Below are 10,817 nucleotides of genomic sequence, written 5' to 3' on the forward strand. Positions count from 1 at the left end.
GGGGCAGTGTGCACAGAGGTGAGGGAGAGGGCTTTCCAGGCAGGGGAGGAGGAGGCAGTGTGCACAGAGGTGACGGGGAGGGCTTTCCAGGCAGGGGGGAGGGGGCAGTGTGCACAGAGGTGAGGGGGAGGGCTTTCTAGGTGGCGGGGGGCAGGAGGAAGCGTGCCAGAGGCCTGAGAGAACCCGGTCTGTTCAGTGAGGAATGAAGCAGCCACATCCTGGAGGGCCTTGCGGTCCCCACTGAGGAACTAAGTCTTGATCCTTCAGCAGTGGGGACAGCCAGGGAAGGTTTTTTAAGGGGCAGAATCTGATCAGATGTGGATTTTCACAAGATAGCTTTGGAAGTGGTATAGGATTCATTTAAAAGCAAACTTTTGTCTCTGAAATAATTCATGGCTGTTTTTTCTAACTCTGTAATGGTCACTAGCATTATTGCTTGTAATTGATAAAATGTTTATTCTTAACAACTGAAATGTAATGCCGCGTGTTTCTGCAGATGGGAATTTCTTAGCAATAGGCTCCCATGACAACTGCATCTACATATACGGAGTCAGTGACAACGGGAGGAAGTACGCACGGGTCGGCAAGTGCTCGGTGAGCGTGCCGGTCACTCCTCACGGGTCTGTGCAGTTGTTTGTCACGTCACGACAGTGTGGGTGGGAATCTGTTAGGCCAGTGAAACTCACCCAGTGTTTTCTCTCCCAGGGTCATTCCAGCTTCATCACTCACCTAGACTGGGCTGTAAACTCACAATTCCTCATGTCGAATTCCGGAGACTATGAAATCCTTTACTGTGAGTGGCTCCCCAGGTGTGGTCTGGGTGCAGATCACATAGAACCTTCACTCTGAGACCAAATGGGGCCTCCAGCAAAAACCCACACCCCATACAGCTTGGGCACATGATGGCATCTCTGGGCCTGGGCCCCTCCTCTGCGCAGTACAGGAGTTGGGCTGGACACCCCCGCCTTGGCACTGACATACTTGGGGTTCGGGTCCCCAGGAGGAGAAGGCGGGGCCCTGCAGTGAGAGGCAGAGAGAGTGGGTCAGAGCTGTCCCGGCGAGAGGGATGGACCCCCGTGAAGGCATCACCCTCACGGGCAGAGACCCAACAGCCCCCTGGGCGCCTCCTCCTCCTCCCTCAGCCCCTCCCGGCCAGGTCTGAGCCCAGGCAGGGCCGGGCAGTGGAGGCATGAATGATGAAGGCTGCACTTGCCGAGCGCATGCTACATGCGGTGCACTGCTTCCTCCAGCATCTGGCAAGCACCTGCCGCGTGCCAAGTGCAGGGTCCCAGGGCAGAGGAGGGCCCGGTCTCTGCCCCAGCGGAAGGTACCATCAAGTGTAGTGTGGTCACCCACAGGCTCTCGGTGATCCACAGCACTTTCTGGCTTGTCCCATTTTAAGGAAGAAGAAATATCATCTCAGATACAAGGCCACAGGCATCAAGAGCCAGGGGGTGGGGAGGTGGGCACCCCCTTGTTGAGGAGCAGGCCTGGGCAGGGCTGCTGGTGGTGGAGGAAAGGGGCCTCCCTCGGGCGGGGCAGGAGGCCCTACCTGACGTGGGGCAGAAGTGGGGGATGGTTTTCAGGGACAGGCCATGGGTCTAGAATCTTCTCAGACACGGTCTCCTACTCCACTAGTGAGAGTTTAACTGGGGAACAAACAAATCACCTGCAACACCACAGGTACTCGGTATGACTGGTTTCCGTAAGCTTCCATTCCTGACCCGGAGCTGAAGGGATGGGGGGGGTGTCTGTGCACACGCGTGCCCAAGTGCATGTTGGGAGAGGGCTAGGGAGCCTGACAGCAGGGGCTGGGGTTGTATCCAGGGGGACAGTGAGCAGACGGGGGCCGCAGAACCAGAGGTGGTCAAAGAAGAGAAGCCAGACTGGGGGAACAGAGCCAGAGAGGGAGATGAGCAGAAACGGAAGACGAGGGGGCCCCACCGAGGCCCTGGGCCTTGGGCAGTGAGCACGGTCTCCGCGGAGCTGGGAGGTGGATGGTGTCCCCCTCCTAGAGGGCTCTGTAGCCGATGGGGCCTGGCTCCGAGGGCCCAGCCTTGCCCGAGAAGGAGAGGGGGCTTTGGCACTGATGTCACCAGACCTGCACTTGCCTTTCCAGGGATTCCCTCTGCTTGTAAGCAAGTTGTAAGTGTGGAAACTACGAGAGACATCGAATGGGCCACATACACCTGCACTTTGGGATTCCACGTCTTTGGTAAGGTTTCTGCACCTTTCATTCTGTTCAAACGTAGGTTGTATCTACTTTTACAATGACTTTCTAATAGTAATGAAATCGCTTGGTCGGCTTCAAACTGCTCTGCTACCCTGTGGACCCCACAGGACACAGGACACACTCCCCACAGCCCTGGGGAAGGGCCAGGGCTTGCCCAGCTATGGCCAGGCGAGAGGAACCAGAACCCTTTTCTCTCATATGAAATGGGTCCTGAGATAATTCTCTAGAACCCTCTTATATGAGGTAGTGCCAAACGTCCTCGATAAATGGACCAGATGGCACCCAATCAATTTATTTACCATTTGTTAGAGTGATTGTATCTTTCTGGCCCTTAAACTAAATTTTTCACCTCCTTCAAAGTTTAGATTAGGAATATGTTTATAAATGGTCTAAAATAAATTGCCACAATTTAGTAGAATAAAAAAGAAATGGCAGTACTTATAATCTCTTTATGTATGACCGTAAGTCAGTAAGTTGGTCAGAATTTCACAAGTCTCCTTAGGGCTGGCGTTTTATCATCTTCTGGTGTTGAATGCTAGGGCGCCCTGGTTTACTCTAGATCTGCCTGTTAAGAAACTGATGTGCATGCAGCTCTCTCACATCCAAAGTTATTGGGATCAACAGGGTTTCCTAAAGCAATGGTCAGGGGATCCCATCCCCCAGACCACACCCCAGGCCCACCTGGGCACAGGGCTGTGGAGTCAGAGCTGCTGCATCACCCGGCCCACAGTGAGCAGACACCCCACCTGCCCAGTGCCACCAGGCAGACAGCAGCCATGAAGGGCTGACACCAAGGAATGCCTGAAACACACAGGCAGTCCCAGAGTTAAAAAGCCCTTTGGAGGGCCTCTCATATGTAAAGAGTTACCCCCAAAAAAGAAAAGTTAGGAAACTGCAGGCTGAGGACTAGTCAGCTTCCCATCAGATGCTTTGGGGATAAAGAAAGCCATCATGTCCAGAACCAGGGACTCTGGCCTGCTTTCTGCTGTAGTGCCAAGAAGGGGCCCAAAAGAGGTGGAAGCCCTGAAGGCCTGTCACTGCGACTCTCATGCAGCAGAACAGTATACGCAGTGAGGGTTTCCCGGAACAGCCGGCAGGGAGATGATCTGAGACGAAGCATTCCTTGGGCCTGGTTTCTAAACCTGGGACATTTCTGTTTCCGTGGGGGTTCGATGGCCAGTCCCCACACAGTGTGGGCCTGTGTCCTGGTATTTCCAGTGCTCTGTCTGGGCTCTTTGTTTTAGGAGTGTGGCCAGAAGGCTCGGACGGAACCGACATCAATGCCGCCTGTCGGGCCCACGAGAAAAAACTCCTGTCAACCGGTGATGACTTTGGCAAAGTGCACCTCTTCTCCTACCCCTGCTCACGGTTCAGGGTAAAGGCTCATCTTCTTCTCTAGCCTTACCCCACGGGGTGCACTTACCGCCTGGCCTGTTGGTAATTGAATAGAAAGGTGCTGTGATACCACCAGTCACAAATGCACGGGTGACCGTCATTCGGCTGCCCCAGAGCACTTCAGGCCCCCCTCCACTGCCCTCCGGGGAGAACCCCGTCCCCCAACGTGGTTCTGGCTTGTCCGCCTCTGCACTTCGTGGGCCTCCCCCCTCTGCTGTCCACCACGGCTTGCTCTGCTCCAGCCCTGCTGAGCCGAGCCCACACCAGTGCCTGGAACACCCCTCTTCGTTCTTCCCAGACCTGACCCTCCTCCTGGAAGACCCTCCCCTCCACCCCTGCATCCGGTCCGCCCTCCTCTGGGCCGGCCTGTGCCTGGTGCAGCCTCTGGGGTTGAACCTCTCCCTGCCCGCATCCGTCCCCTCCAGACCAGATTCTCAACGTACAGGGGCTCCGTGTGGTTTGGCAAGACTGTAGACGTCCAGCACTTCCAACCCCGCCTCGATGGCTTTGCGTTCAGCTCCCTCCATGTCATTCCTCCCCAGGCTCCCAGCCACGTGTACAGCGGGCACAGCAGTCACGTCACCAACGTCGATTTCCTCTGTGACGACAGCCACCTCATCTCCACTGGCGGCAAAGACACGAGCATCATGCAGTGGCGGGTCATTTAGTCCCGGCAAGAACCCGGGGAGCAGAACGGGCCAGGAGGTACAGACTCGAGTTTCGCTCTCTCGGTCACTGTGATTTCTGCTTTGTTTGAAGAGTTCTCACAAACCTCAGGAAAATTATGCCCTTTACTGGTTACCTTAGCTTAGTGCATCTGTGAGCAGCACAGCAGGTCAGCCATTCAGGTCTCCCTTTTGTTGTACAATATATAAAACACTTAATATAAAAAAGATGCCAAGGTTTCCATTACGGTGACATCGAGAAGTGACTGGTGTATCCTTCATAACTTTTCTATGAACTCTTCAAAAACGGTCACAGAATGCCTTTTCAAAGATTGTATATAGGCTTTACTATTTCACCACGGAGGTTGCTAAGTCAAATATTTATGATAACGAGGTACTGAATCACGATCGCTGTTGACTAACTGGTCCTAAAAGGATAAGTCGATGGAGAAGAGAACGGATAACTGATTTGCACAACTGAATCAGGAAATGCAAATAAGACTTTATTTGGTTAACATTTTCTAAGGTTTCATTCAGTTCTCCCTCTGGGAGGCTGGTGAGAAAGGGGTCAGATTCTTCTTGCGTTAAGCAGATTCTACTCCAGATTAACTTAACTATTGCAGCAGGGTACCCAGGCATTTCAGAGTCCCAGCTAGACTGTCTGCCTAACCATATGCAGTCAGCCACTTAACGCCTACACGAATCACGTCCCCTCTGTTCCCTGTTCACAGGCCCTGGTGAATGGTGGAGACGACTAGCCACCTTCCTCTGTATATTAATTGGCATGATATGGTATTGTACTTGTATAGGATTTTAGCAATTCATAATGAATACGTAAGGCTAGGCTTTACTATTTTAATGCTTACGGACATTGTATATTTGTATTTTAAGACCAAGTAGACCAAGTCAGAAAGATATCTCTCTAGTGTACCATACACCTGCAGCGGGGAGAAGTCTGGAAGGCTCCACCAGGTACTAAGGGCAGCTTCTTTTCCTGTCTTTTGTGCATGGACGGCTTATTACGCTATGAAATAAGATTGCGCTCTGATGAGTAAAACAGAGAAGGCCTTATCCATTTCAATTGTGTGGCAGATTGACATTTATTGTTTACATTGGGGAATGTATCTCAGATTTTAAAATAGAAGAGTAATAAACAGACTTCAAGACGAATGTTAAGATTTTTACTTGTTCTAGGCAAGTAAGTGAATTGAACCATCAACTCTACAGCACTGGTTGTTTAGAGTGGCCGATGAAGCTGAACGTTGGGAAGCATTTTTTATTACATCTCCAGCCTGCTGCGGAAATGCCGGGCACCAGTAAACAATATGTATTAAAGATGATTCTGTTTGTATGTATCCTTATCAAATATATTCTATAATGAAATAAAATCTGAAAAGTGGATTTCTTATTGACCTATAATCATGAAAGTATATAAATTAAAATATTTAAAATTATTAATTCAAAATTTTGTAGTAAATTTAGTCTTTATACTGTAAATAAACATCTTACTGTATGTATATTTTCAACGTTTATTCTCACATAGAAGCATCTTTATTAATGAGAAAGTAAAAGCTCAAAATTAGAAAAAAAAAACAAAAACTTAAGTTACATAAAAGGAAAAAAAAAACCCTGCTATGTTTCCAGATAAACTTTAGGTGCCAAACTGCCAAAGTAAGTCTTTTTATTATTTTGCTCTGATTTATCACAGAGGGGGAGAGAAAGAGATGATGAAAGCAACTTGCCAAAAACTAAAGTCTTCACCTCAAGATGTTTTGAAAAAAGATTTAGAGTGGCCAATGAAGCTGAACATTGGGAAGCATTTTTTATTACCTCTCCAGCCTGCTGCGGAAATGCCGGGCACCAGTAAACAATATGTATTAAAGATGATTCTGTTTGTATGTATCCTTATCAAATATATTCTATAATGAAATAAAATCTGAAAAGTGGATTTCTTATTGACCTATAATCATGAAAGTATATAAATTAAAATATTTAAAATTAGATATGATTCACACTATATTCTGTTTCATATCCAGATGTTTTTTTCTCACCTGGGTCATTTGCAAATAAAACAGCAGTTTGCATATGGTGTGTAAGCGTTCATCAGATTAGATAACTATAAAGAATTCAGCTTTCTGTTGTTGTTGTTGTTGTTTCTGGCCGCCCCACGTGGCTGTGGGATCTCAGTTCCCTGACCAGGGATTGAACCCAGGGCACAGCAGTGAAAGGCCAGAATCCTAACCACTAGGCCACCAGGGAACTCCCAAGAATTTAGCTTAATTACCATACCCAGTTGTTAGTTTACTTGGTTATGTAAATACTGGCAAAAATAATCATTTTTTAATTAATAATTAAGGAATAACCAGATCAGAGAAGGGAAGGAAACCCATTATTGACTCAAAAGTTATAAGATCTACTTTTATTTCTATACACTTTCAGTATTTTCCAAGCTCAGTAATGGAACAGGGGTATGTATATAAATCATTACCGCTACCTTCGTACTTGCCTACATTTTAAATGAAATGCTCAGTATTAACCCTGCAGGTATTCACTAACATAGCAAGCAGTGGCCACGTACCACCACTTACCACCTCTCAGGCAAACTAGGCCTAGAACCCCAGGATCCTGCTGGAATGAGAGACCCCAGAAGCAGAGCCAGGCCTGTTCCTCCCAGTAGCCTATGGCCACATCAGCTCTTAGCCCTACTGCGGAGAGTGACAGATGAGGGACCGTTACCCTAATCTCGGAGAAGTGATGGTGGCGTGGACTAAGGTGCAGGTGGTGGACAGGGGAGAGGTGGACGGAGTGTCTGAGAGAGGTTTCTGGGGTGACGTCAGCAGGGCCTGGCGATGGATGGGATGGGGGCGGCGGGTGAGGCCCAGGTCCCCGACTGTGCTCTGGGCAGATGTTGGTGCCGTCGGCTAAGATGGGGGGCACTGCAAGTTTGAAAGAGGATAATGAGTCAAGCCTGGGAGGGGCTGGAGTGAGGTGAGGGGCTGCTGAGACATCCAGGTGTTAAGTGCGAAGCAGGCGCTTGGCTAGCAGGCGCAGAGCAGAAATCGGGCCGGAGGTGCCCCCGTGAGTGACGCTCTCCGCAGGAGGCCGACGCTGAAGCCAGGGTGTGCTGAGTCTGCGGGTCCTGGGCAAGCAGGGCGAGGAGAGGGCCTCCGACCCAGCCAGGGCGACTCCGATGGACTTCAAGGGCAGGTAGAGCATGAGCTGTCAGCAGGGAAGGAGAAAAGCCAGCAGAGGGCTGGGTGGGGCAGAAAAGAGACCCACACGAGGGCTGTGGAGGACCCGGCAGCCGGGTGGCTTGATCTGGTGCTCGCTGTGGAGCCACTGTGGGCTCTTTACTCGTTTAGCAAATGGTTTTCCAGCATCTTTGTACACAGTGATGCTGGGCAGGGGATCCAGGCGTGGTGGGAGAGCCTCGGCAAGTGGAGGCGAGAGGGCACAAGGTCACGGGTGAGGACATGGGGTGGGAGGCCTCCAGATCCAGCTGGAGCTGCATGGGGGGAAAGTTCAGTGGATCCTGGCATCCGTGGACTTACATCTGCGGTTTCCACTGCATGAGGTGCACCCTGGCAGTGGGTCGGAGGGGCTGTCCGGGGTGCACTGGGAAGCCCGCTCAGACATCTTCCCAACCCCTCCAGGTTTTTTTGAGGGATTGCTTCCACTGCCCAGAGGTTGCACACGGCACTCACTGGTCGTTTTTTCTCTGATTTGGGAACAGGCTACCATCATCTAATCTTTGAGGCAGAAGAGCGCACAGAAGAAGTAACGTTGGAGACCCTCTGGCTTCCTCAAAGGGGGTCAATCTAATACACAACCGGGAAGCAAGCTGATAAGTGTACTTCTTGCGAGGTAGAAACTGATTCCAGGCTACTCTTCGTACTGGTTCTCAATTTTTTTAATAGAAAATTTCAAACATACACAGAAGTAGAGAAAGCCTCTCACCCAGCTTCAAAAATTATTGACATCCTGAAAGCCTCGTTTCTACTCTCTCTCCTAACTGGGCGGGGAGGGGGACTGGAGTACTTTAAAAGTCAGTCCAGCAGATGGCGGACCAGGAGGACACGGAATTCGCGTCTCCTCACAACCAGGGCACCTACCAGGTCCCGGTGGGGGACCGCGGACACCTAAGGGGACGGGAGGAACCCCCAGCGACCGGGTAGGACGTGGGGCTTGGGGGGAGCGAGGGGGGAGGACAGGTGGAGGCAGGACGGGACCGGCACCCCTGAGGGACGCCTGGGGGAGGGGAGGAGTTCCTACACCCAGCGGGACCCACCCACACGGGTCCAGCGGGGACAGGGGAGACGCCGGGGGAGATGGTGGGGGAGGGCACGAAGGAACGGAAGGGAATGGGGCCAGTGCTCTCCCTGTCCACTCAGTCACTGGGGAGCCTGCTGGGCTCCCGGGCCTAATTCTCTGCCCTCGGAGCCTCCCTCTTGCCGTGCAGAGCCCAAGCCCCGACCCTGCACCCCCAGCCAGGGCCCCACCTCTACACTCGGAGACCCTCTCCGAGACCCCCTCCAACGCGCTGGGCCTAAGCCCCACCCACACACCCGCGCGCAGGGCCCTACCTCCAAACTCTGGAACTCCACACTCCAGAGGCCCTACTTCCAACGTGCAGCCTCTCTCCTTCCGCCAGGTCCTAAGCAGAGGCCCTGCCCATGCTTGAACGTCACCCCCAACCCGCCTAGGTCCCGCCCCACCCTAAAAGCCGTCCCTGCCTCAGTTCCACCCCCCACCTAAGGTTCGCCCCCATAGCCAAGGCTTTTTTTTTTTTCTTTTCCTTTTTCCTCTTTTAGATTGGGGTTCTGGTTTACATTGTTGATTCATTGTTGTTGATTCTTTAATATTTTTATTTTTCCTAATAAATCTTTTATTTTTCTAATTTTATTTTATTCTTTATACTTTGTTACTGATCTCTCCTTTTGGCTTGTTCCCTACCACTCCCCTTTTTTTTTTCTTTTTTCTGTTATGGTTTTGTTTTACCTTGTTGCAGTTGTTTCAATTATAGTTTTATTTTTCCTAATAAACTTTATCTTTCTAATTTTATTTTATTTTTTATTATTTGATATTGTACGGTTCCTTTTTTTCTTTCTTTCTTCCTTTTTTTTTTTTTTTTAACCACACCACGAAGCTTGCAGGATCTTGATTCCCAGGCCGGAGGTAGGGCCCGAGCTCCTGTGGTGGGAGCTTCGAGTCCAAAACCACTGGACTAACACAGAACCTCAGACCCCAGGGAATGTCAATCGGAGTGAGGCCTCCCGGAGCCCCTCATCTCAGCACCAAGCCCCGGCTCTATCCAACTGCCTGCAAACTCCAGTGCTGGATGTCTCAGGCCAAACAACCAGTAAGACAGGAATACAACACCACCCATCAAAGAAAAAAAAATGAAATGACAAAAAAATACATTACAGATGAAGGAGCAACTTAAAAACCTACAAGACCAAATAAATGAAGATGAAATAGGCAACCTACCTGAAAAAGAATTCACAGTAATGATAGTAAAGATGATCCAAAATCTCAGAAACAGAATGGACAGAATACAAGAAACATTTAACAAGGATCCAGAAGAACTAAAGAGCAAACAAACAGTGATGAACAACACAACTACTGAAATTAAAAATAGTCTAGAAGGAATCAATAACAGAATAACTGAGGCAGAAGAACGGATAAGTGAGCTGGAAGATAAAATGGTGGAAATAACTGCCAGGGAGCAGAATAAAGAAAAAAGAATGAAAAGAATTGAGGACAGTCTCAGAGATCTCTGGGACAACATTAAACGTGCTAACATTTGAATTATAGGGGTTCCAGAAGAAGAGAAAAAAAAGGGACTGAGAAAATATTTGAAGAGATTATAGTTGAAAACTTCCCTAACATGGGAAAGGAAATAGTCAATCAAGTCCAGGAAGCACAGAGAGTCCCATACAGGATAAACCCAAGGAGAAACACGCCAAGACACGTATTAATCAAACAATCAAAAATTAAATACAAAGAAAAAATAGTAAAAGCAGCAAGGAAAAAGCAACAGATAACATAAGGGAATCCCCATAAGGTTAACAGCTGATCTTTCAGCAGAAACTCTGCAAGCCAGAAGGCAGTGTCAGGACATATTTAAAGTGATGAAAGGGAAAAACCCACAACCAAGATTACTCTACCCAGCAAGGATCTCATTCAGATTCGATGGAGAAATTAAAACCTTTACAGATAAGCAAAGGTTAAGAGAATTCAGCACCACCAAACCAGCTTTACAGCAAATGCTAAAGGAACTTCTCTAGGCAGGAAATACAAGAGAAGGAAAAGACCTACAATAACAAACACAAAACAATTAAGAAAATGGTAATAGGAACATACATATCAATAATTACCTTAAATGTAAATGGATTAAATGCTCCAACCAAAAGACATAGACTGGCTGAATGGATACAAAAACAAGACACGTATATATGCTGTCTACAAGAGACACACTTCAGACCTAGGGACACAAACAGACTGAAAGTGAGGGGATGGAAAAA

General features: G+C 49.1%; 1 protein-coding gene across 6 annotated transcripts in view; it reads left to right on the plus strand.

Moving 5' to 3' along the window:
• The window catches only part of EML1 (EMAP like 1), a 209,129-nt gene extending 203,424 nt beyond the window's left edge, over positions 1 to 5,705 (plus strand). For all 6 annotated transcript variants that reach the window (XM_055088710.1, XM_055088709.1, XM_024131049.2 and 3 more), the window contains 5 exons: positions 497 to 594; positions 706 to 793; positions 2,120 to 2,215; positions 3,478 to 3,608; positions 4,171 to 5,705. In XM_055088710.1, the coding sequence (XP_054944685.1) occupies positions 497 to 594; positions 706 to 793; positions 2,120 to 2,215; positions 3,478 to 3,608; positions 4,171 to 4,296 (539 nt within the window). In that variant the 3' untranslated portion in view covers positions 4,297 to 5,705. The remainder of the gene's footprint in view (positions 1 to 496; positions 595 to 705; positions 794 to 2,119; positions 2,216 to 3,477; positions 3,609 to 4,170) is intronic.
• The last annotated feature ends 5,112 nt before the right edge of the window (positions 5,706 to 10,817 follow it).

This window comes from Physeter macrocephalus, chromosome 11, assembly GCF_002837175.3.
Source record: "Physeter macrocephalus isolate SW-GA chromosome 11, ASM283717v5, whole genome shotgun sequence".
NCBI lineage: Eukaryota > Metazoa > Chordata > Mammalia > Artiodactyla > Physeteridae > Physeter > Physeter macrocephalus.